At 46.2% G+C, this 26,947-nt stretch overlaps 1 protein-coding gene across 1 annotated transcript; it reads left to right on the top strand.

Annotated features, from left to right (window-relative positions):
* LOC102564251 (cytochrome P450 2H1) lies at positions 1 to 26,684 on the top strand. Its single transcript, XM_059729686.1, has 9 exons — positions 1 to 235; positions 1,564 to 1,726; positions 3,480 to 3,629; positions 6,273 to 6,433; positions 10,138 to 10,314; positions 11,040 to 11,181; positions 14,401 to 14,588; positions 25,708 to 25,849; positions 26,313 to 26,684. The coding sequence occupies exons 1-9, from the start codon at positions 56 to 58 to the stop codon at positions 26,492 to 26,494; spliced, it is 1,485 nt and encodes a 494-aa protein (XP_059585669.1). The 5' UTR covers positions 1 to 55; the 3' UTR covers positions 26,495 to 26,684.
* The last annotated feature ends 263 nt before the right edge of the window (positions 26,685 to 26,947 follow it).

Below are 26,947 nucleotides of genomic sequence, written 5' to 3'. Positions count from 1 at the left end.
TCTTAGCTATAAATCAGCTCCAGGCTAGAAACCTGAACAACTGCTGCTCTCTGAAATGGAACTCCTGGGAACCACAACTGGTTTTCTGGCTGTTTGTATCTCTTGTCTGGTTTTTTTTTCAGTATGGAGAATGATATCAAGCAACAGGAAGCTGCCACCTGGTCCCATTCGACTTCCTATTGTAGGGAGCGCACTGCAACTGAGCATTAAGGACTTACCCCAAACTATGGAGAAGGTAAGAGCATGTTCCCTTTATCAATCACTTTGTTGCAGGTAGACATAAACAGAGCTCTGGGTAGGGGAGAGCACCACCTCCCTTGGAAGCCCATTCCAGACTTTGGCCACTCTAACTGTGAAGAAGTTCTTCCTAATGTCTAGTCTAAATCTGCTCTCTGCTAGCTTGTGCCCATTATTTCTTGTAAGCACAAGGTCACCTCTCAACCTTCTCTTGTGGAGGCTGAAGAGGTCCAGGTGCCCCAGTCTCTCCTCATAGGGCTTGGCCTGCAAGCCCTTAACCATACGAGTGGCCCTTCTCTGGACCCTCTCCAGGTTCATAGATTCATAGATGTTAGGGTCGGAAGGGACCTCAATAGATCATCAAGTCCGACCCCCTGCATAGGCAGGAAAGAGTGCTGGGTCTAGATGACCCCAGCTAGATGCTTATCTAACCTCCTCTTGAAGACCCCCAGGGTAGGGGAGAGCACCACCTCCCTTGGGAGCCCATTCCAGACCTTGGCCACTCGAACGGTGAAGAAGTTCTTCCTAATGTCCAATCTAAATCTGCTCTCTGCTAGCTTGTGGCCATTATTTCTTGTAACCCCCGGGGGCGCCTTGGTGAATAAATCCTCACCAATTCCCTTCTGTGCCCCCGTGGTGAACTTATAGGCAGCCACAAGGTCGCCTCTCAGGTTATCCACATCCCTTTTGAATTGCGGCGCCCAAAACTGCACGCAGTATTCCAACTGCGGTCTGACCAGCACCTGATAGAGTGGAAGTATCACCTCCTTGGATCTGTTTGTCGTGCATCTGCTGATGCACAATTAAGTGCCATTAGCTTTTCTGATGGCTTTGTCACACTGCCGAATCATGTTCATGTTGGAGTCCACTAGGACTCCAAGATCCCTTTCTGCTTCCGTTCCACCAAGCAGGTCATTTCCTAGGCAGTAGGTATGCTGGACATTTTTTGAATGACAATACTACCATTCTTCAGAAGAAACAGGAAAATGCACTATAATTGTGCCATTATGTGTTCCATCAATAGCACAAACATGCATATGCTATATGAATTCCCTTTTGATTTCAAGAGCAGAAAAACACAAAAACAGCAAGGACATAATGCTTTATTCAGAACAATATACAGTTCCTCCAAGACTAACGAAAACAGACACATGTCAGATTTATCATACGCTTGAACTTGCCAGACTACTTCTTAGTATCAAATCAGAACAGCACTGACATAATTACCCTTAAATCATCTCATCTCTTTGTTATGAATCCATTCACATTCTTATTTCCCTTAATTTAATTTTAAATTTGTTGTTCTTCTGTATTAAACTTTTGCAGCTCAGTGAAAAGTATGGACCAGTGTTCACAATATATATGGGCACAAGACGGGTTGTGGTGCTGCATGGACGTGAGGCTGTGAAGGAAGCTCTGATTGACCAAGGGGATGAGTTCAGCGCGCGGGGAGTTCTGCCATTATTTGAAAAGATTTTTAAAGGATCAGGTTTGTTATTAGTAGCTTCAGCACATACAGATGATATCTCTGGTATGAGAAAGCAAAATGGGAAATAGCTGGAATTCACTTAGTACTGTGACAGAGACTGGGACCAAGATTTTTAAGTATAGGATCCTTATGTTAAAATCCTAAATCCAGATTTAAGTACCTGAAAAAGTGGACAGATTTTCAAAGTGTTGAAAGCACAGCAGACCAGATTGACATAATTAGATGCCTTTTGGTTCTCAGTATTTTGAAATGTTGGCATATCATTTTGATGTCTCTCTATGGACAGGTAACGTGAAGCTTAAATTTCTGAAAATCTTAGAAAATGCATGTGACTTTTCCATAGGGTATCAGCTGTAGTTCCCTTTAATAGTTTTATAAAGACTGGTTTAATATGCATAGCTCTTGTAAGGGGGCCATTCATTTTTAGGCCACTGGGTCATTGGCCTAGGAATTCCTCCTCTTCTGTTCTCCACCAGGCCAAGTTAGATTGAATTTTATTAGAAAATGTTTAGGATTGTAAATCCAAAAAAGCTGACAAAGCCGGTAGGGAAATACATAGCGCCCGAACGAGGGACTAACAATAGAAGGATGAGGGTGAGGAGGGGAATGCAACTAGGTTACAGGAGATACAATGTTAGCCAAATAAGCCCTGGGGTAGGGGGAGGGGGGAAGGGGGAAGGGGAGGGAGGGGTTTCACGACACTGAGAGAAAAAGAAGATAGATACACACAAACCGGTTACAATGGTCCACAATGGTGGAAGAGTGGTTACTACATTACTAAAGGATTATTTATATTACTATTAGTTCACTTGGGACTTTCAGATCTTGAGGGCAAACCTAATAGCATTCAGGAAGGAAAAATTACTGGGTTTTTTTTTTTTACTGAGCCATCTCTCTAAGCAGAGACCTGCCCCATAGCTCTTATGTACAAAAGAAATAAAATAGAACCAGAATGAAATACACAAATGATATCTGCATGGATTGATTTAGAATCCAGATCCAAATCCACAAGTCAGAATGGGAAAGAGATGAGAAATGGACCCTTGCCAATAGGCAAACTATAACTTCAAATTGCTCTGGGCTATCTTTTTGCCTGAATCTTTGAAGGCAATAAAATTAAACACTTTAGCGATGGGCAAATTTGTGGTGAAATTGAAATGATTTGTCAGGGATCTTGAAAACGTAACACAGTTAGAGTTTGTGAACCTTCTGCTGATGCACTAAGGAAATCATCATTTCTTGATACATATACATAGCTAGAACCCCTAATTTAAATAATGTGCATTTACACGGTAGTGACACCATGCAAGGAAAAACCCTACAGTATAAATGACCTTACACGCCAAGAAAAGTTCATATGCTTCTTACAAAGTTCAGCAGTTTGACTGACTAACTTTCCCCAAGTATGTATATCCTGGTGCAGTTATGTTTGCCTTGGGCCTGTTATATGTACTTTGATCAAGCTTCTGTGATAACAAGAAAAAGTAAAGACCCTCACTCATGCATATACTTTCTTATATCTACTGTCTTTGCTCTCATTAACATGATTCACTTTGAGAACAAAATGCATAGATCAGACATGGTAACTAATGGGATGTTTTCTTGCATGCTGTAGTTGCAATGGAATGACAGTAAAATGGATGTTTAGGATTTTGTAGCATAAATCTTGTATCAAATAGACTAATTGTCAGGCTATGGCAGCATAACTATAATTATGTAAAAAGAGAGTTTGACTGTCTTCTTCCTTTGCCAGGTATTGTAATAAGCAACGGAGAGATGTGGAAGCAGCTCCGCCGATTTGCCCTAACCACCCTGAGGAATTTTGGGATGGGGAAGAAGAGCATTGAGGAGCGGATCCAAGAAGAAGCTCTTTTTCTGGTGGAAAGGATCAGGAGCACACATGGTAAGGAGAAGCTTCATGCCTAGGCAAATGCGGAAGTTAGAAGTCACAGGTTTCTAGAAGTATGTCAGCAACAAGAGGAGGATCATAGAAAATGAGGGTCCTTTACTAAATGGGATCATGAGCAGTGGGGAAACCTAGTGACAGAGGATGCAGAAAAGGCTGAAGAACTCAAGGTGTTTTTCACCTCAGTCTTCACAGGCAGGGTCAGTTCTCAGACTACTGCATGTGGCAGCACAGTTTGCGGAAGACATGAGCAGCCAAGAGTGGCAAAAGACCCGGTTAGGGACTATTTCATAGATTCATAGATTGTAGAGTCGGAAGAGACCACAATGGATCATCATGTCCGACCCCCTGCCCCTGGCAGGAAAGAGGACCGAGGTCAGATGACCCCAGCCAGGTGACTATCTAGCCTCCTCTTGAAGACCTCCAAGCTAGGTGATAGCACCACCTCTCTTGGAAGCCCATTCCAGATCCTGGCCACCCTTACTGTGAAAAATTTCTTCCTAATATCTAACCTAAATCCACTCTCAACTAGTTTACACCCGTTATTCCTAGTCACTCCCTGGGGCGCCTTAGTAAACAGCGCTTCCCTTATTCCCCGTTGACCTCCCCTAATACATTTATAGGCGGCCACAAAATCTCCCCTCAGCTGTCTCTTGTGAAGGCTGAAGAGATTCAGCTCTCTCAACCTCCCCCTGTAGGGTCTATCATGAAGGCCACAAATCATGCGAGTGGCCCTCCTCTGGACCCTCTTGAGATTCCCTGAGTCCCTATTTAGAAAAGCTGGATGTGTAACAAGTCCCTGAGGCCATACGGGATGCACTTCAAGGTGCTGAGGGAGTTGGCCAATAGGGGTGCATGAAGTAGGCCCTATTTGATTTGCATTCAGATTTGGCTCAAATCAGGGACAGTGATTTAATTCGTTGGTTTGGATCACTGTCCCTGATTCGATTCAGCCTAATCCAAATTTGAAGATTCGATGCTGATTTGGAGAATCAGTGATTTGGACATAGACACAGCTTTAAAAGTTTTTTCTACATACCTGGAGGTAGCAGGCATGGCTCATGATTGCTGCGAGGCTGGGGCACATGAAGCATCCCACAGGAGTGCGGTGGACTCTCCACGTGCTCAGCGGCAAACCCAGACGTGGACTGGAAGTACTTCTGGTCCACTTCTGGGTCTGCTGGGGAGCATGCTGGGGGGCCCCCCTCATACCTCCCTGGCTTAGCAATCGGCCCCAGGAGGACCATGGGTGCACCCCCCAGACCCAAGAGGCACCAGTCATTGAGCTGCAGCTGTCACTGAGGGGTGCAGGGGGGAGCCCCCCCCAAGTGCCCTTGGACTGACTGTGGAGAGTCCCAGACCTGGCCGGGCCGGGGCTCGACACCACATTTGTCCAGCTGCTGGGTGGGTGAAGCTCAATGCAGCCATGGCACAGAAGTGGGATCAGGCCCCAGCTTGGCCGGTCCAGGAAGATCTAGTCATCCAGGAGTGCATGGGACGGGGGTGGCTCCCACCACTAGACATAGCCTGACAGAGGCCCCAGAGCCCCTGCCTCACCCCCCGACCTGTGCTCAGGATGAGAAGGCTGCTGCTGCTGCGGGTTGCCCACTGCATCTGGAGCACAGGTGGGGGAGGGGAATGGATCGCCAGGGTCTCTGTCAGGCAGTTCCCAGTGGTGGGAGCCCCCACCCCGATGCATCCCTGGACAACCAGATCTTCCCAGACCTGGCTGGGCCAGGCCGCTCCCTCATGAGTCCCTGCTGCTTAGCTGAGCTGCGCCCACACATGGCTAGCTTTCAGTGGGGCTTGCGATGCAGTGGCAGCCGCCTCTACCACCTCTGCCTCTGCAAAGATGGGGGGAGTCTCCCTCTGTGCCCCTGGAGAAACCCCCTGGCCTTCCCACCTCCCAGCCGGGCTGGGGCCCCACTTACCTTTCCCTACTCCTGGCTGGGCTGCACAGTCAGTGGCTCAGCACAGAGGCCTCAGTTGGGCCCCTGCCCCTTCCCTCCCCTACAAATTGACCTGCTGGTGTTGGGGGCAGGGGGTGGGTGTGTGCATGCTTTCACACCCAGTTCTCCCCCAGCCCAGGATCAACCAAAAGTGGCTCCAGGATCGATGGGTTGGTGACCACTGCTCTACTCTGCTGCTGGTTTAGGAGCTTTTATTCCTTCCTTAGCAGAATAATTGTGTATTTACTATGTACACTCACTGCCAGGCTGGCAGTAGAAAAGGGAAAACACACAATTATAAGGGTTTGTAAGGACATAACAGCACAACAGTATTGGCTCAAGTACAGTTCACTGAACAGGATCCAGTTTGTAATGGAATCCTTATATCAGTTCTGTCAAAACAGCTGCAAACCAGACAGATATGGGGGACTTGATTGTTTCATAGTCTGACCAGAATGTGTCAGGCTGATAACAGTAGGGAAAACACTGTAAAAATGATTCCTCAAAACTTGGGTTAAGTTCTTAAATAAAGAGGATGTGATGGGGTTGTGGAGGCCATCACTTATCTTCACCCAAGAGTATTGGAGATGCTATTCTTGGTTCAGAGCCATGAGATCCTGAATTTTCAGGAATAGCAATGACTGTGACGGTGAGTTCAAATCCTGAATTATAATGGCCTGTTTTGTTCCAGAGAAGCCCTTTGACCCCTCCTCTTTCCTTATCCATGCTGTCTCCAACGTCATCTGTTCTGTCGTCTTTGGAGACCGGTTTGACTATGAAGACAAAAAATTTCTGACTTTGATTGATCTGTTAGAGGAAAATAACAAACTCCAGATCTCATTCTGGGTGCAGGTATGTCTGGAGTTGATTTTATTTATTGAAGGACTATTCTGCTTTCAGGGGAGACTTTTGAAGGCCAGAAAGCCCATTAACTGCCCAATTCTCATTGAAAGTATAATTGTCTTTTGCATCCTCTTTAAATAATTGCCATTCCATGTTGAAAGGGGATTATCTTAGCAATCATACCAGAAATTTACAGGGGGGTGGGGGTTGTGGATTACACTCCGCCAGTAAAGTCTGTAAAGTGATTTAAAAACCAGTTGGATACTAAGGTGCCATTTAAGGCTGGTCATCATTATTGTTTCATGCTGGTGTAATCAGCTCCTTCTTGTTATCTCCATAGACGTGTGTATACACAACATAATTATGGAATAATTTACTACAGATTTTACTCCATAATAAATTTATTCTGTGATACTAGGGGTGGATCCATGGGCATGATCGCACCCCACTTCAACAGTGTAACTCACCTGCTAGTAAATATAGTTCTTGATAGTTACAGATCCCCTGGAGAATACTAGGCATGGCTGGAACCCTGGGCTGGTGGGTGATACCCAGGGGGACCAAGGAGGGAGCAGGTGAGGAAAGGGGAAGACTTACCTGCAGCTGCTGTTCTTGGCTGACCGGAGGTGAGGAAAGTCCCAGGCTGCTTGTGTCCCACTCCAGTCAGGGGCTGCTGTAAGTGTTTGCACAGGGTGCTAGGTTGAGCAGCAGCTGCAGCAGGCAAATCCCTGGTCTCTGATCTCCACCTCAGGGTTCCCAGATTGGGGGCTTCAACTGCAGGAAGCAGCTGTGGGTGGTATCTGGCTGTGCCAGGACAGAGGCATTGGTGCATGGCCTGCTCCTGGCCAATGATACACACCTGGGTGAACAGGGTACAGAGCAGTTGTGCCTTGGATTAACCAAACTCCCTATGAAAGTAAAATGCACTGTGTTAATACCCTCAGAATGGACTTCTTGGGCGCATCCAGATGAGTGCGCACGTGCCTCTTGCTCTGTCTCAAACCCCTTTGAGACAGGGCAACAGGCACGTGCGGGAATGAAAAAAATGTTCCCCGTGCTGCAAGTTTGCAGCGTGGGGAGAAAATTAGACCCCTGGATATCCAGGGGTCTAAAAAAAATCAAAGTTTAAAAAAGTGGATCATGCCCTGAGGCAACTGGAGGCTGGGTCCTCCACGGAGATGCTCTGGCTGCCAGAGCATCGCTGTGGTTGGCCTATCGCCCTGCTGCTGAAACAGGTGGCTGGCCAGGCCACGTGTTCAGCACCAGGGCTTCAGTGCTGGTGAGTAAGGGCTCAGGGGGGCTGGAGGAGGTAGGAGGGGACCATGAGGGGTACACCCACTCCCCCAGCCCCCCCAACCCCTGCCCTGCCTGATCCCTCCCCCCGCCAACCCCCCCCAGTCTCCTGACCCCTGCTCTGCCTGGGCCCATCCCCCCCACCCCCCAAGCCCCTCCAATACCTGCCCTCCACCCCATAGTTTAAAAAAACAAAAACAACCCCCACCCTGGCACTTACCGGCAGCTGGCGCTGCCGTCTGGCTTACTGGGGCCCTGCCTGCACAGTGCAGGGCAGGGTGACGGCCCCAGCCTGGGCCCGCCTGCTGCCCTGCTGTCCTGTGCTGCCTGGGGGGCCTCTGTCAGGAGGCCCTGGAGCCCCCCCACCCCTGCTTCTAAGGTAAGCACAGGCTTTTTTTCCGGTTTTCTTTTCTGGTTTTTTTTTCTTTTTTTTTTTCTTTTTTTTTAAAGTGATGGTGCCTGGGCTTGTGGGGGTAGCCATGGGCGCCTGAGGGTGCAAATTGTGGGGTGAGGCTGGGTGGGGCAGCCATTGGGGGGGCCTGCAGCAGCTGGCAGGGGAAGGGGCCATATAGGGCAGCAATTGGGGGGCTGGGGTGGGGCATGTGGGCCCTGCAGGGGGGATGCTAGCCCCTGTGGGGGCCATATGACCCCTGTTGGGGGGCCGAATCCCCTGTTGGGAAGCTGTAGCCTTTGTGTGGGGGCCGAATCCCCTGTTGGGGGTCTGTAGCCCTTGTGTGGGAGCTGAATCCCCTGTTGGGGGCTGTAACCCCTGTTGGGAGGCCAAACCCACTACGGGAGGGCAGCAAAATATATATTCATGTATTCATGAATTCATGAAATGTGTATTTAGAGTTCACTTATTATTATTATTATTATTAATATTATTATAAGAGACTTGCTGTAACACTGTAGGTACATCAATAGAACACTGTCCAACTGATCACTGCCTCTGTCTCACTCTCTCTTTCTCTTTATAGTGGTCTTTAGTTTTACTTGTGGAGGAACACAGATTTGGGGGTATTTGACAGAGTGACTTTGGGATTTTTTTTAATGGAGGATTTTTCAGTTTTCTATGAGGGAACACCAGAATTCCTGCTAGGGAGGCCAGTAGCAGGCCCCTGCCTGCTCAGAGCTGGCACCTTGGACCCAGCTGGCTGTGACTAACCTCCTAGACAAATGGGGCCAGGAGGACATGCTTTGACAGTTCAAAGCAGACCACCACACCCAGAACATCTTCCGGGTGATAGCTGCCCAGATGGCCGGGCAGGGAGCACACATGGCAGTAGTGCTACACACAGGCCAACCCTGCAACCACAGTCCACTGGCAGCTGGGTCAGAGGGGCAGATGCCTCTACTGGCTGTGCAGTCCCCATCCGGGTCTGGCAGATGTGCAGCAGGTCACAGCCAGGCATTAGCCCCCACTGCCAGACTGCTGCAGTGGGTAAAGGTGCAGGGAACTCTCAGGGCTGCTTCAGCAGTCCAGCTGGCACAAGGGATAGTGTCCCCAGGTACCAAGTGGCTGGGCCCCAGAAGCTCCTGAGAGCGAGTAGCCCTGAGCTACTTGCCAGGGCCCTGGCTTTTTATATTGCTGGGGCCAGGCCAGGGCAGCTTTTTATACTGCTGGGGACAGCACAGGTGCTGGCCCCGGGCTCTAGCTCCCCCTGGCTGCAGATCCAGGAGGAGCCAGGCAGGGTTATTTTGCCCCAAGTGGCACAATTTGCTCCACAACAAAGTGCATGTCTGAGCACGTATGTGTGCTGAAGCAAAAAGCCCTGGGTCAAATTTGTACTGCTTTTATTTGAGCTGCTGTGAGTGTACATGCTTGCATGTGCCAAGCTTGGACACACACCAAGCAGTGCAAATTTGACCCAGGGCTTTTTGCCCCCCCCCCAAGCAGGGGTTGGGGGGGCTGGCAGGGGGAGGGGCCATCCAGGGCAGGGTCGGGGGGCTAGCAGGGGGAGGGGCCAGCCCCAGCAGGGGTCAGGGACCTTGGGGGGCTGGCGGGGGTTGGGGGGGCTGGGGGAGTGGGTGGGGCCCTCGTGGGTCCCCCCCATGGTCCCCTCCCCCTTCCTCCAGCCCCCTGACCCCTTACTCCTAGCACCAGAGCCCTGGTGCTGAAACATGAGGCCTGGAGGGCCATGTGTTTCAGCACCAGGGTGAGGGTCAACCATAGAGATGCTCTGGCAGCCTGAGTGTCTCTGTGGAGGACCCAGCCTCTGGTTGCCTGCTCCACTTTTTTAGACATTGATTTTCTCCCTGCTCTGCAAACTTGCAGCGCAGGGAACATTTTCTTGTTCCCGCACGTGCCTGCTGCCCAGCCTCAAAGGGGTTTGAGGCAGGGCAAGAAGCATGTGCGCGCTCGTGTGGACGCGCCCCTTGTGTCCAAACTAACCAAATTATGTTCCTTTCCTTCTTGATAGCTATACAATTTTCTTCCAACTGTCATGAATTTCTTACCTGGACCGCACCAAAGAGCATTTAAAAATTTGGAGGAAATTCACAACTTTATTCTGGACAGAGTGAAAATTCACCAGCTGTCTCTGGATCCCACCTGCCCTCGGGACTTTATTGATGCTTTTCTCATCAAAATGGAGCAGGTAATGTAAGCGTGATGATGCTTCAGTTTATAAAAACAACATTATTTTGAGTTCAACCATTTAAGCATTAGGAATCATTTGCATTTCAGAAAGAAGTGCACTTTCCTTTGCTCCTCAGTCTGAATTGATACCTCTCCATTCTATGAAAAGATCAGAAACATTTGATAACCCTTTTTTATAACAAAATGTTAAGGTAAACATAATTCAAAAGCCAAGAAAATCAGCAATGACAGACAGAACTGCAGAATGATAAAAAGTAAAAATAAACATGAAAATGAACTTGGTGAATACAGTTCTCCACTTCTCACTCCTTAAAAAAAGAATAACGATATTACACAATATTTTATAGAAGGCACAGCAGAGAAGCGCCTTAGGAATAATTCAGTCAGAATGCTATATGTTCTCATAGTCTACAGGTTTTTCAGCAAACTACTTCATCAACAGGCTGTAGCCTGCAAAAACTCATGCTTTTCTGAATGACTTAGTCTTTAATGTACGCCCTGCTCTGCCTTCTGTTGGACTTCAGACTGACATGGCTAAGTGCCTCCCTCTACAGTATTCTACAGTAATGCTATTGTAATGTTTAGTGTTTGGAGATAATTAATGCAGTATTGTTAAAAGGATGCTAGGTGGCCATTATTTTGGATGCAAGGTTTTTTTGACCTTTGTGAATAAGTTTCTGGCCCTTTAAACTCAATGATAAAAAACTACACATCTTTCTGCAGGAAAAAGAAAACATCGACTCAAAATTTAACACTGAAACTTTGGTAAGAAGCACAGTAGACTTGTTCCTTGCAGGAACAGGAACAACCAGTCTCACATTGGATTATGGACTTTTGACTCTCCTAAAATACCCAGAAATAGAAGGTACCTAGCACATGTATGTACACACACAAATTTGAGGGCTGTACAGGTGTGGGAACTCCATGACACAACAATATATAAAAGAAACATGGAGGTTCTTTCTTTGTCACAAGATCATATCAAATATGGGTTAGCAATGATGAATGTTGCCATAGTGGTATGGCTGTTCAGTGTCTTACATAATGTTAAGTAGGAATTGTGTGCAATGCATGCACACATCTTAATTTAGTTTTCAGCCAATGGCTGTTCTTTTCACAAAGAGCATCCCTTTGCATTATTATTGGCCCTGTTATTTAGAGTCTCAAGACAACATCAAAGAACTGAACAAGCTATTGTGAGTTAATTTCTCTTGCACCACTAGAGGGAATTATAGGTCATGGTCTGTGTAATTCTCTGGCAGAAGCATGCACCCCCACTGAACAGGTTGCACCTATATTGTAGATAACAGATACCTTTATATTCAAGGGCTATGAAACAAGTAGCTTCCCTTTGAGTAAAGACATAGTAATTTCATTTTTGGATTGGATCCACTTGTTCATGTCAGGCTCTGCTAGTGCTAGCGACTACTGAAAGGGTAGCTAGTAGGGCTGTGCTAAACAACACTGTTTCATTTCAATTTCCATTTAGCTGTTTCATAGATTCATAGATTCATAGATGTTAGGGTCGGAAGGGACCTCCATAGATCATCGAGTCCGACCCCCTGCATAGGCAGGAAAGAGTGCTGGGTCTAGATGACCCCAGCTAGATACTCATCTAACCTCCTCTTGAAGACCCCCAGGGTAGGGGAGAGCACCACCTCCCTTGGGAGCCCGTTCCAGACCTTGGCCACTCGAACTGTGAAGTTCTTCCTAATGTCCAGTCTAAATCTGCTCTCTGCTAGCTTGTGGCCATTATTTCTTGTAACCCCCGGGGGCGCCCTGGTGAATAAATACTCACCAATTCCCTTCTGTGCCCCCATGATGAACTTATAGGCAGCCACAAGGTCGCCTCTCAACCTTCTCTTGCGGAGGCTGAAAAGGTCCAGTTTCTCTAGTCTCTCCTTGTAGGGCTTGGTCTGCAGGGCCTTAACCATACGAGTGGCCATTCTCTGGACCCTCTCCAGGTTATCCGCATCCTTCTTGAAGTGCAGTGCCCAGAATTGCACGCAGTACTCCAACTGCGGTCTGACCAGCGCCCGATAGAGGGGAAGTATCACCTCCTTGGACCTATTTGTCATGCATCTGCTGATGCACAATAAAGTGCCATTGGCTTTTCTGATGGCTTCGTCACACTGCCGACTCGTGTTCATCTTGGAGTCCACTAGGACTCCAAGATCCCTTTCCACCTCTGTGTCACCCAGCAGGTCATTCCCTAGGCTGTAGGTGTGCTGGACATTTTTCCTCCCTAGGTGCAGCACTTTGCATTTCTCCTTGTTGAATTGCATTCTGTTGTTTTCTGCCCACTTGTCCAACCTGTCCAGGTCTGCCTGCAGCTGTTCCCTGCCCTCCGGCGTGTCCACATCTCCCCATAGCTTTGTGTCATCTGCAAACTTGGACAGAGTACATTTCACTCCCTCGTCCAAGTCACTGATGAAGACATTAAAGAGTATCGGTCCAAGGACCGAGCCCTGCGGGACCCCACTGCCCACACCCTTCCAGGTCCAGACCGACCCATCCACCACGACTCTCTGGGTGCGACCCTCTAGCCAATTCGCCACCCACCGGACTGTGCAGTCATCCACGTCACAGCCTCTTAACTTGCTCACCAGTATGGGGTGGGATACCGTATCGAAGGCCTTCCTGAAGTCTAAGTATACGACATCCACCCCTCCTCCTGTGTCCAGGCGTTTCGTAACCTGGTCGTAGAAAGAGACTAGATTGGTCAGGCACAATCTGCCTGCCACAAACCTGTGCTGGTTTCCCCTCAGCATAATTTGTCCTGCTGGGCTCTCACAAATGTGAGCCTTGATAATTTTTTCAAAGACTTTGCCAAGGATGGAGGTGAGACTGACTGGTTTATAGTTGCCCGGGTCCTCCTTCCTCCCCTTTTTAAAAATGGGGACCACGTTGGCCCTTTTCCAGTCCTCCGGGACCTGGCCCGTGCGCCACGAGTGTTCGAATATTCCCGCCAGTGGCTCTGCCATGATGTTGGCCAGTGCCTTCAGCACCCTCTGATGGAGCTCATCCGGGCCTGCCGACTTAAAGGCATCCAGTTCTTTCATTTTGCTGTTTCAAAGCACTGTTCCTTTTTGTTTCTTTGAAACTGTTTTACTGTTTTGATGCATTTTCAACGCGTTTTGAAGTTTCACCCGTAGGCTATAATGGGGAATCACATAAATGCCTATAACTTTTGTCATTTCTTTCCTGATTCGAGTGAAAACAGCAGGTATGGTAGCTCCTGCTAAGGCCATAAAGCCTGTCAGGTTTCAAGGAGATAGGTGCAGGGGTTTCAAGGAGATGGGTGCATAGGTGCTGATGCTGCTCAGCTGCTGAGAGAGACAGCTTGGTAAGCTGACTCCAAGACACAGAGAAAGCTCAGTTCAAACAATGCTTATTGCTGTTTTTCCATCCTTCCCCGAGTGCACTGGGATTGGAAGGGACCTTAGGGAAGGATCACAGTCACTGATCAGCTACACATGTAAATATCAGAGCAGTCCTTCCCTCCTCTTCCTCCTCCCTCTCCTTAGTTTCTGTTTAGCTGTAAGCTAGCCCAGCTTCAAAACTCAAAACATTTTGAAACTTTCGAAACGTTTTGAGTACCCTCGTTTTGTTTTGAGGCTGTTTCAAACCCTTTCGTTTCATTTTGATTTTGTTGTTTCAGGCTCAAAACATGTTGAAACAGCTTCAAAATGAAACACCCATCGAAATTTCACACAGCCTTAGTAGCTGGATGTAGAGCTAATTCCTTCCTCAGGGGCTCCCTCCAGTTTCTGATGTATGGGTAACTTTTGTAGGGGAAAGTTTCATGTGTCTTTCTTGTGTCTAGCTGTGTGTTATAGACACCAGGAGTAATATTACATTGTATTCTTTTTTGTAATATAACAGGGTGTCACTTTTTTGTAATATAATAGAGTGTCATTATTGCCATATTGTTATATAGTTGCTTAGGCAACACAAAACCAGCCAGTTTTGTACTTTGCGTACCTGTCACAGACAAGTGGCTGGCCATATGGTAGAAGTCTGGGCGAATCTTGTGGCAAATCTTCTTTTACAGTTGTGTTAATTCTCATTCATTTCACAACAGAGAAAATTCACAAAGAAATTGACTCTGTGATTGGCCGTTCCCGGCAACCCTGCATGGCTGATCGAGGTCAGATGCCCTACACGGATGCTGTGGTACATGAGATCCAGAGATTCATGAGTCTTTTGCCGTTGAATGTTCCACATGCTGTGACCAGGGACACCAGGTTTAGACAATATATTATCCCAAAGGTCAGTCCTCTGTATTTCTGTGAAAAGTCAACTTCTCCTGCCATAAGAAGAAAATTGGTAATAAATCTAATGCATTATATTCCATTTTCATTTCAAGCTTGTGTTGTTCTCAAAAGACGAAGGAGTTAAGCTTATAGAACAATAAAGCTTGTTTATTCAGAGAGCCCTCTTAGCCTGATGATCTTCCCTGCTCTCCCCACTTTCCCCTGGCAAATGTACCAACTTATACCTAACACTCTTAAAGGTATCCACATATTCTTCCTTTACATGTAACATAGCCCATACAATACTAACATTGGAAGTTTAGTTCAATCCATTGTTGAAGCACATTTTAATGGGTCTCTATTAGTCTTTGTGTTGGGTTTTTAGCTCTAAGTTACCTTTGTAGTTTCTCTACATTCTCAGTCCTTATTGGTTCAGTTCTTGTTTGGTTTCCTTGTTCAGATGTCTCTACTTCTGTGTCATTTTTAATCTCTTCTATCAGTTCTTTTTGCTTTGTTGTTAGCTCTGTTTCCTTTTGTGAATCTTGTGATGCTGGTTCTTTTCTCTCCTTTACGAGCTGCAAGTGTTGTCTGCTCCTTCTTAACATCTGTCCTTCCAATGTGACTACTTTATAGGGTCTGGGAGCTATTTAATGGGAAATAAGTGCTTCTTGTTTCCATGTTTGTCCATCTGAAATAAGCATCATATCTTTGTTGTGGAGTTGTGGTACCTCCCTGGAACCCCTGCCATAGTACCGTTTGAGTTTGTTGAATTTTAAAAATGTTTTCACTTTTTGCTTTTCATTCTGATGAGCATCATTCACAACATTTGGCAGCCTGATTTTGAGTTTCCTGTTAAGCAGCATTTCTGCTGGGGACAATCCAAGTTTCATGGGTGTTGACCTGTAATTTAAGACTGACAGGTAAACATCATTGTGTGAATTTGTAGCTTTTTTCAACAATTTCTTCATTATTTGTACTCCGTTTTCCACCAAACCATTGGATTGTGGGTATCTGGGTGTCTTAGTTTCATAGTTTCATAGTTGGTAGGGTTGGAAGGGACCTGAGCAGATCATCAAGTCCGACCCCCTGCCATGGGCAGGAAAGGATGCTAGGGTCAAATGACCCCAACTAGCTGATTATCTAGCCTTTGAAGACCCCCAGGGTAGGAGCAAGCACCACTTCCCTTGGAAGTTGGTTCCAGATCCTAGCCGTGAAGTAGTGACTGTGAAGTAGTGCCTCCTGATATTTAGCCTGAATCTACTCTCAGTCAACTTGTGGCAGTTATTTCTTGTTACTCCCTATAGTGCTTGGGGGAACAGGGACTCTCCCATTGCCTGCTGGTTCCCCTTGGCCAGTTTGTAGGCAGCCACCAGATTCCCCCCTCAGCCTTCTCTTGTGGAGGCTGAACAGGTTCAGGTCCCGTAGCCTCCACTCGTAGGGCCTGCCTTGCTAACCCCTGATCATGCGAGTGGCCCTCCTTTGGATGCCGCCCACATCCCTCCTGAAGTGCAGCGCCCAGAACTGGACACAGTACTCCAACTGCAGTACTCCAACTGCAGCCCTAGGTGCAATAACTTGCACTTGTCAGTATTGCATCCCATCCTAGTCTCATCCACCCACCTCTGTAACCTGTCTAGATCTAGTTGCAGCCTGTCCCTCTCCTCCAGCATGTCCACTTCTCCCCACATCTTTGTGTCATCTGTGAATTTGAACAAGGTGCTTTTCACCCCCTTGTCCAAGTCGCTGATGAAGATGTTGAACAGTGCAGGCCCAAGGACTGAGCCTTGGGGAACCTCACTGCCCACATCCCTCCTGGTCAAAAATGACCCATCCACCACCACTCTCTGGGTGTGACCCTCCAGCCAATTTGCGACCCATTTGACTGTGTAGGCTTTGAAGCCACAGTTGCCTAATTTTTTAATGAGAATGGGGTGAGACAGTGTTGAAGGCCTTCCTAAAGTCCAGAAAGAATACGTCCACTGTGACACCTGCATCCAAGGATTTTGTGACCTGGTCGTAGAAGGCCACCAGGTTGGTCTGACAGGACCTGCCTTGAATGAACCCATGTTGATTGCCCCTAAGCATAATCTCCCCTGCTGGTCCCCTGCAGATGTGCTCCTGGATAATTTTCTCAAAGAGTTTCCCCAGGACCGAGGTAAAACTAACAGGCCTGTAGTTTCCTGGGTCCTCCTTCCTCCCTTTTTTGAAAATGGGGACCACATTGACCCTTTTCCAGTCCTCTGGCACCACACTAGAGCACCACGAGTGCTTGTAAAGTTGTGCCAGGGGTCCCGCAATGACCTCTGCTAATTCCCTCAGCACTCTGGGGTAGAGATCATCAGGATCTGCTGATTTGAACATGTCTAGTCCCACCAGAAGTTCCCTGACTAGGTCCTCACTGGCCCTAAGCCTGGCAGCGCCTCCCCTGGGTCTGTCGGGGATCCTGGTGTGGGGGATGCCCCGATCCCTGCTCAAAAAGATGGAGGCAAAGAAATTGTTAAAGAGGTTAGCTTTGTCATCTGGTGTGACCACTAGATATCCTAGCGTATCCTGCATTTGAAGTGTTGTGACAGCATCCATATTTGTTTGCCAACTCTTTAAAATGAATACAGTTGAACTGAGGTCCATTGTCTGTTTCCGCAATTTGTGGAAACTCGTGTCTAGCAAAAATCCTTTTGATACGAGTTACAACATGGGTTGCTGTTGTGCTTGCAAACAATGCAGTTTCAGGGTAGTGACAATAATAATCCAGCAGTAATACATCATTTTTTCCTGGATGCATGAAAAGTCAATGCCCACTTGATACTGGGCTCCTCCACGACCATCATGGGCTCTTTTCTTTGCGCTGATCTGTATTTTAGGAACATTGTACAAGCCTTTACAACATTGTCTATATCATTATTTATGTTGGGTCAATATAGAGGCACCCCTTGCTCTCCTTTTGCATTTTTCAATGCCTAGAGCCCCTCCATGTATTCTGTTTAACATCTTTCTTTAGCACTGCTAGAATAACAATTTGTGAACCTTTAAACAAAATGCCATGCAGTACTGACAGCTTTTCCTTGAACTGATAGCAGGGGCTAGGTATGTTTTCCAGGCCAACCAGCAGAAATAGCCGTTACCACTTTTTGCAGCGTGTGCCCTGAGCAGTAGCTTCTGCAATTAGGGCCCACAATTTATCTGTGATGGGAATCACTCTTTTAATGAAATTAACATGTACTATGTCTGAGTCTGGAATTCTGTCATTTTTCTTGTGTAATATGTTCTGGACAATGTACCTGAAATAAGTAGGTGCTTTCCTGGTGTGAACTGTATGCCTAGATCATACATTTGCAGTTGAAAGCAAGGTCTGTCTAATCTGAATGGCATGTCTGATAAGCCTTTCTTTGCTATAGTTACCAAAGGTGTATGATCATTTTCATCTATGAAAGGCTTCCCATAGATGAATATATGACATTTCTTAAGTTTGTTGAACCTTTCCTTGAAACACTTCAGATGCAGAACACAGTCTAAAAGAAAGCCTATGAAAACAATACCTTCTGAAGGGCATACTGAAGGTACATAATCTAGTGATATTCTTTTCTAGGGGAACTTGCCAAAACTCAGGAGACGCATCCAAAGTGGAGAAATATATAGCTTCTGCCATGTTGCCAAAAACCTCTTCCCTGGTGGAAATGGAAGAATACTCCTTTTGATGTAACTGTTCAATTGTTTAAGATCCAAACACAATCTCAAGGATGGATCCATCTTTTTTTTCTATTATGACAAGTGCATGAACCCAAGCACTTGGTTGCTCTAGTTTTTCTAGTATGCGCATGTTAAGTAATCTAATTCCTTTTCCAGTTTCTCCCTTAGCACAAGTGGAACATGTCTTGGAGCATGTATGGTGGAAGTATTTGGTTCTCTTAATTCTATCTTGTACTCAGTTGACAATTTCCCTATGCCTTGAAACACATCATAAAACTCTTCTTTTACGTTCTTGCTTTCTAGTCCCTCAAGGGCATCCATTCTCTTAATCAAACATAGAGTTTTACACGTTTACAAATCAATAATTGGCACTAGCTTTGTTGGGACTGTTACAAACTGAACTTTTGCTACATTAAACTTGTGTCTAACATGCACTGCACAAATACCTTTGGTTGCAATCATGTTCCCATTATATGCTCTAAGTCTCACTTTCTTATTCTCATAGTATACACAATTAATTTTAATTTTTGAATAATGTATTCTGGAATTACATGGACCTGTGGCCTTATATCTAATTTGAAAGTGACCATTAGTCCATTAGTGTGCAGGGTGATTGTCTAATCCTCAAAAAAATGAACTTCTTCTTGCATTGTGTCAATGACAAATTCTTCCTCTTCCTCATTCCATAGAGCACGCACCTGCTGTTTCTTGTGTGGTGCATCCTGCCCCTTTTTGCAAACTCTTGCAAAGTGATTGAGTCTTTTGTATTTGTTGCAGCGCTTACCAGATGCTGGGCATTGCATGGGTTTATGGTAACCATACAATGCAGCTGACCATTGTTTCTTCAAACAATTCTCTTTGGCCTCCATTTGCTGGCTCCATAGTAAGGTTATAGATTTCATAGATTTCATAGACATTAGGGCTGGAAGGGACCTCAGAAGATCTTTGAGTCCAGTCCCCTGCCCCAGGGGCAGGAAGTCAGCAGGGGTCATAGGATCCCAGCAAGATAAGCATCCAAATATCTCTTGAAGGCGTTCAAAGACAGTAAAGAGGTTCTTCCTTATGTCTGGCCTGAAATGGTCATGGAGGAGTTTCTGACCATTTGATCTTGTCATCCCTTGGGACACTCTGGTGAACAGATGTTCCCCCAGATCCTGGTGAGCACCCCTTATAAACTTTTGGCAGCCACCAGATCACCCTTAAGCCTTCATTTTTCTAGGCTGAAGAGTCCCATAGCTCTCAGCCTGTCATCATAAGGTCTGTCATAAGTCCTCTGGACTCTCTCAAGCTTCCCCACATGCTTTTTGAATTGTGGAGTCCAAAACAGGATGCAGTACTACAGCTGCGGTCTCACCAAGGCCGAGTACAATGGAAGAATGACATCCTGGGATTTGCCTGAGAAGCATCTATGGATGCAAGCCAGCTCTTTGCTCGCTTTACTAGCTGCAGTATCACACTGATGGCTCATGTTCATCCTGTGGTCAGTCATGACCCCCAAGTCCCTTTTGTCCATAGTGCTAGCCAGCATAGCACTGTCAAGCCTATAAGTATGTTGAAGGTTTTTCTTCCCAAGGTGGAGAACCTTGCATTTTTCAGCGTTAAACACCATCAGGTTCTCCTTTGCCCATTTCCTGAGCCTGTCAAGGTTAGCCTGGATCACCCTCCTGTCCTCAGGTGTGGACACTTTACCCCAAAGCTTGGTGTTGCTGGCAAACTTGGCCATTCTGCTTCTGATACCAATGTTGACATCATTAATGAAAATGTTGAATAGTATAGGCCCAAGATAGAGACTTGAGGGACCCCACTGGTCACAGCACAACACGATGATTGACTTCTATCAACCACCACCCTCTGGGTTCTACCACAGAGCCAATTCCCCAGCCAGCAGATCGTGGTGAAGCCTAGGCCACAGTTGGCCAGTTTTGCTAAGTGGTGATCATGGGATACCAGATCAAAGGCTTTTTTAAAGTCAAGATATATGACATCAATCTCCTCTCCCTTGTCCAAGTGATAGGTCACCTGGTCATAAAAGGAAATAAGATTGGTCAAGCAAAACCTACCTGCAACAAACTCATGCTGGCTATCCCTCAGGATGTTACCATCAGCCAGTCTGTTAAGAATGGTCTCTTTGATAATCTTTTCTAAGACCTTCAGCAGGATAGAGGTCAGTCTGATGGGTCTGTAGTTTGCTGGATCCACTTTCCTCCCTTTCTTGAAGATAGGCACCACATTGGCTTTCTTCCAATCTTTGGGCACTTCACCAGAGCACCAGAAGTTCTTGAAGACCCATGCCAGGGGCTGAGCTATGATGCCTGCCAGCTCCTTGAGTACCCTGGGGTGTAAACTGTCAGGGCCAGCTGACTTGAAGGTATTCAGCCTCTCAAAGTGTTCATTCACAAGGTCCACATTGATGGGGTGTAAGGAATCTCCCTCACATGGGCCATCCCATAATGGGCAGGGGCGTCCCTTGGGACCGGTGAAAAACCAATGCAAAGTACCCATTTAACAAGTTGGCTTTTTCTTGGTCGTCAGTTGTCAGTCATCCCATCTGGTTTAGCAAGGGTCCAATGTTGCCCTTGCTTTTCCTTCAGCTCCCCACATAACTAAAAAAGGACTTTTTATTGTCCTTGATACTTGTAGCTAGTTGGAGTTCATTCGCAACCTTGGCTTTCCTGGTTCGCTCCCTACAGGTCCAGACCAGGGCAGAATATTCCTCCTTGGAGGTGGATCCTGTCCTCCATCCTTTGTAGGTCTTTCTTTTTAGATGCAGGAGGTCCGCTAGTTCCCTGCAGAGCCAAGGGGGCTGCTGTGCCCTTTTTCTGCCTTTCCTCTGAGATGGGATAGACTTTGCTTGTGCATCCAGGATTGCTCCCTTGAGGAGCAACCACTCACCCTGAGCTCCCCTCCCCTTTGGATCATGGTCCCTTAGGGCCTCTCTGACAAGTCTCCTGAACTTGTCAAAGTCAGCTTTCCTGAAGTCAAGGACTTCTGTATTGCTGACTGACTTGCCAGCTTTATGGCGGATGGTGAAGGTGATCAGCTTGTGGTCACTGTCACCCAGCTTCCCTTTAATCGTTAGATCACTGATAAGGTCATGCCCTGTTGCCAGTACCAGGTTGAGCAGCGATTTACCTCTCGTCGGCTCATAGACTTCTTGCATCAGATAGAGCTGATCCACACATGTGAGAAAGCTTTGCGACTGTTCAGAAAGCAGTGGTGGTAGTCCCCCCATGTCCTGGTGTGCTTAGTATAAAGCCCGGTTAAGCAGGTCAGCCAGTCTGGCTGAGAAGAGCCTCCTCCGCAGAAGAGAGGAGAGGTGGAGGCTGTCCCTTCCCAGCAGCTTGCTGCCCCTCTCACCAAAGAGGGGAATGTGGTCATGGAAGCCGAAGCCTTCCCAATGACACCAGCGCCACAGTCTTTGGTGTACTACCTTGATCCTCCTCTCCTTCTTTCTATATTGTTCATGTGTTGCTTTAGATTTCTGCAGTCTTGTAATCCTGTCTAGTTCAGCTTGTTCTGTTTGTTTATCCAGCTTCTGCAGCCTGGCATTTGCTATCTTAGCCGCTTAGCACATTCTAACTGCCTTTACCAAATGAAGTTCAGGATCCTCTAGCAGTCTTTTCCTGAGGCTTGTAGCCCTTATAACATTATACATAGTATAAGTATTATTATATATAAGTATTATATTATTATTATATATGTATATTACTACCATTAAGTATTATTATATTATTATAAGTAATATTATAATCATCACACTATAATTATTATATTATATTATATTAATGGGCATTATCATAATTATAATTGTATTATAATTATAATAGTTATAAGTATTGTTATATTATTATATATAAGTATCATTATATGTAAGTATAGTATAGTACTATTATATACAGTATAATATATTATGTATTCCTGAGGTTTGTATCAGTTATACTTTTTGGTCTCTGATCATGTACTCTTTCAGTTTTCCAAAGTTGCATGTGTGGCTTAACAGTCTGAGGTCTTTGACAAACTCCTGTATTGTCTCACATTCTTTCTGCTGTCTCCTGTGGAAATTATACTGTTCAAAGGTTTCATTTTGTTTCATTATACACTATTCCTCAAACTTTTTTATTACTGTATCACAGCTTTTCTATTCTGCTTCTGACAGTTGTAGACTATTTATTATAAACAGACAGAGTTTCTGGGCCTGCTATATTTTAAAAAATGGCTACCTTGAGTGGATCTTCCTTTTCTGTAGCTCCACTGGCTGTCATATATATGGTGAAGCTCTACTTAAATTTCTTCCAGTTTTCTGCTGCATTGCTAGACAACTTTAACTCCTCTGGACTCCTGAGATGCTCCATTTTTCTATCTTTCTTCACACCTCACTCCTGGTACCATGTGTTGTTTTCAAAAGACCAAGGAGTTAATCTTATATAACGATAAAGCGTATTTATTCAGAAAGTCCTCTTAGCCTGCTGATCTGTTGTGCTCTCTAGGGCTGTGTGAAATTTCCTGGAGTGTTTTGTTTCAAAACTGTTTTGATGTGTTTCGAGCTTTGAACAACTTTGAAACAGCTTCAAAATGAAATGAGGGCACTTGAAACATTTCAAAATTTTTGAAACATTTTGAGTTTTGAAGCAGCGCAGTAGTGGGAGGCAGGGGAGAGCCAGGGCTGTGCTCCAAGTGGCTCTGCCAGCCCCATGGAGCTCAGCCCAGTGGCAGGAGGCAGAGGCTCTCCCCGGCTTCCCACCACCAGGCTGAGCTCTGTGGGGCTGGCGGAGCCACTCCGAGCACAGCCCTGGCTCTCCCCTGCCTCCCACCACTCGGCTGCACTCTGAGCAGCTCTGCCAGCCCCATGGAGCTCAGCCTGGTGGCAAGAGGCAGGGGAGAGCCACTGGCCAGGGTTGTGCTCCGAACAGCTCTGCCACTGGCTCTCCTGCTGCCTCCAGCTGCCAGGCTGAGCTCTGTGGGGCTGGCAGAGCCACTTGGAGTACAGCCCAGTGGCAGGAGATGGGAGAGAGCCAGGGCTCCACTCCGACCAGCTCCACCGGCCCCACAGAGCTCAGCCCAGCAGTGGGAGACGGGGGGAGACCCAGGCTGCACAGTACCTCCCGCCACCAGGCTGAGGTCCGTGGGGCTGGTGGAGCAGCTCAGAGTGCAACCCGGTGGCAGGAGGCAGGGAAGAGCCAGGGCTGCACTCTGCCTCCTGCCTGAGCTCCATGGGGCTGGTGGAGCCGCTTGGAGTGCAGTCCAGCAGTGGGAGGCGGGGAGAGCCAAGCCTGCACTCCAAGCAGCTCCTCCAGCCCCACAGAGCAAAACCTGCCCTACCAGCTCTGCTGGACTCAACCTAGGGTCTCAGGCCCCCAGATCTGCATGCAGGATGACAGAAGGCTGCCACTGCTGCCTGGGGTCAGTGGCAGCAACAATCTTCCTGGCACTGGGTGTGGGCTGTTCTCAGCACTGGTCGCAGACAGCAGTGACAGCCTCCTGTCATCCAGCGTGCAGATCCGGGGCCCCACACCCCTGGGAGGAGTCTGGCACAGCCTTGCAGCCCTCCTGGGGATGTGAGCCCCCAGATCTGCGTGCCGGATAACAGGAGGCTGCTGCTGCTGCTGCTGCCTGGGGTCAGCAGCACCAGCAATCTTCCTGGTGCTGGGTGCGGGCTGTGCTCAGCACTGGTTCCAGGTGGCAGCAGCAGCTTCTTCTCATCCAGCACACAAATCCAGGGGCTTGCACCCCTGGGAGGAATCCGTCATAGCCCTGCACCAGATGACAGGAGTCTGCCGCTGCCTACAAGTGTTACGCATTTTGCTTTGAATAGTTTGAGGTGCCGTTTCCCAGAAACCTCTGCACTTATCTCCTTGAAACATGGCAGACTTCATGCCCTTAGAAGCAGCTACCAACCCTGCAATTTCCATCCCAATTAGGCAAGAAATGACAAAGCTTTAGGCATTTTCATGATTCCCCATTTGTAGCCTATGGGCAAAAAGTGTTGAAACAGCAAAACAAATTCAAGGAAATGAAATGAAACGTGTTTCAAAATGTAATGAAATGACAAAACGAAACATTGTCCCTTCCAAATGGGAAATGGACATCACAATGAAACAGTGCTGTTTGGCACACCCCTAGTGCTCTCCCCTCTTCTCCCAGGCAAATGTATCAATTTCTAGGTGCAGGGGCGTAGGTTGTAGCTGTGTTGGTCTAAGGACATAGGCAGACAAGGTTCCTTGGGTGAATTTGATATCTTTTATTAGACCAACTGCTGAAACTTCCTTAGCCTGACAAAGGGTTTTTGAACTTGAAAACTTGCTTAATAACTATTCTCCAACTATTTGGGTTGGTCTAATAAAAGATTTTCAAATTCACCCAAGGAACCTTGTCTGACAATTTCTAGGTAACACTCTTAAAGGTATCCACACAAAGCTCATAGCAATTTAGAACTAGAAAAGAGCCCTTCATTCCTCTGGAAGATTAAATGCAAGTTTGTATCTTACAGGAATTTTCCAGTGTTCCACTCAAACCAGTCATGACTGCTAAACAAATAGAGATTCTATCATTTGCCTTGGGAGACTACTTAATAATTGAAACAATCTCACCATTAAGTATCACCTTAATCATCAAGATTCTGAATCTTTGCTAGGGCTCTGCCCACACACCTCTGTTCCTCCTTACTCCTGAAATAATATTTTAAAAGTATTTAACCTTTACTTTCTGCTGATCTGAGAATAGTGTGCCACTAAGATTGGCAATGATAAGTATTAGTCATGACTAGGGACCTACCAAATACATGATTTCACAGATTTCACGGAAATTGTGTATTTGGCAGTCTCCCATAAATAGCCGGTTCCCCATGAAAAAGCACGGGGAACCATCTATGTTCAAAAAGTCAGCAAACAGCTTGCAAAAAACTGTCTCCTAGAAAGGAGGGAAGAGGGGGAAGGGAGCAAAGAGAAAAAAAAAGGCAGACTTCCAGTCTCCCTTTTTTGGGGGGGAAGAGATGGGAAAAGTTCCCATCTCTGTCTCCAGAAGATGGGGTGTGTGTGTGTGTGTGCGCGCGTGCACTGTGGGTGATGGCAGGAGCAGGGGGCACGTGCAGCACAGCACCCCAGGCAGTGCTGTTCACACTGCCCCTGTGGCGCTCTGCATGGGTCTCAAATGTTCTGGAACTTAGTCAGACTTCCCCACACTACTTTAGTATAGAAATCATGCTTTTAGTGTAACAGTAATGCTTTATCTCATGAAACACCAAGATTTTCCCAGTCTGGTTGGTTTGTGAGCCTGTGGGATTAGCTTTTTTCATTAAATTTTAATATTTCTACTTTTCAGTGAAGGCTGTTATTATAAAGTCATAGAGAGATTAGGAAAAACAGATTCTTCTGTTCTATTCACTGACTTTTGGAGGACTGTCTGTGGTAGCTAATATCCACTTGAACTTTCTTCTCTCTTTGTTAATTCAGGACACAATTATAATCCCTGACTTGAGATCAATCCTATATGACAGCAAGGAATTTTCAAACCCACGGGAATTTAACCCAGGGCATTTCTTGGATGAAAACGGTGACTTTAAGAAGAGTGATTACTTTGTGCCTTTTTCCACAGGTAAAGAAACTTATATTGATTTCAGATCCTAAACCATCTTCTTTTAGCTTGTCCTTAAAGATCCTAGTGGTTCTCATCCTGTGGGCTGCACAGTGATTTCTGATGGCTGCTGAAGCTGTATTGTTTCCAGCAGAGAAGCATCTTTCAGCAAACAAACACTTAGCTGCAACCCTCAAATCTTTCTCTCTACTCTGCCTGGAGAAGTGCAAGATTCAAAACCCATGCCACTTTTCTCTCCAAATAGGCCATAAGGCAGTAGCTAGGCATATGGCACTCAGCCCTTAAAATTACCTGGGAGTGGGTTTTCGTGACATTCATATATTTCCATATTATCCGGACCTCTGGTAGTCATTTGCCTCAAATTGCTCCATGCCTCTAATTTTAGTTGATATTTTACTTTCATTTTGAAAATACATTGCCAAGAAAATGCTCCAGCATTCCCTCTGTCTTTTTTTAATTGCAGGGAAACGGATGTGCATAGGAGAGGGTCTGGCTCGGATGGAACTATTTTTATTTTTAACAATAATTTTGCAGAATTTTACTTTGAAACCTATCATTGATCACAAGGACATAGACATTTCTCCAGAAGTTTGTAGCATGGTAAATATGCCACGTCCCTACCAGCTCTACTTTATTCCTCGCTAATGAACATGAAGACCATTGTCATCTCCATCTTTGAACATGGTTTTGACTGTTTTTGATCCTAGTCTCAATGACTGTCATTGACATAACATAGCCTTACTGAAACTGTTAAATTAAAAGGCTCATCCAGCATGTCAAACTTTCTAAATAACAGGGATTTAATGAACTTAAATCTAAAGTTAGAAAATTCTGATTAGTTGACTCTCAAATGTTTCTACAATTACCTATAGTGTTTTCAAATTCTTTGTCTAAGCCAGTTCCATTTTCAGTTCATCTGTGACATATTTGTAACATGTCAGTGTGAGTTTGACCATGTACTGACATTACACTTAGATTGGTGTAAGTGAATGTAAATTAATTTAAACCTATAACCACACAGAAGTTTGGCACAGCTAGACCAGTCTAGAAATGGTGCAAGTGGTCTAAGATAGACATGGTGCAAGGTATGTTTAATTC

This window comes from Alligator mississippiensis, chromosome 6, assembly GCF_030867095.1.
Source record: "Alligator mississippiensis isolate rAllMis1 chromosome 6, rAllMis1, whole genome shotgun sequence".
NCBI classification, from domain to species: domain Eukaryota; kingdom Metazoa; phylum Chordata; order Crocodylia; family Alligatoridae; genus Alligator; species Alligator mississippiensis.
This window is presented reverse-complemented; position numbering and strand designations above follow the sequence as displayed.

Coding starts and splice junctions, on each gene's coding strand:
- LOC102564251 (XM_059729686.1), top strand. CDS start 56: ATGGAACTCCTGGGAACCACAACTGGTTTTCTGGCTGTTTGTATCTCT. Junction 3,630..6,272: donor AAGGATCAGGAGCACACATG/GTAAGGAGAAGC, acceptor GTTTTGTTCCAG/AGAAGCCCTTTGACCCCTCC. Junction 6,434..10,137: donor AGATCTCATTCTGGGTGCAG/GTATGTCTGGAG, acceptor CCTTCTTGATAG/CTATACAATTTTCTTCCAAC.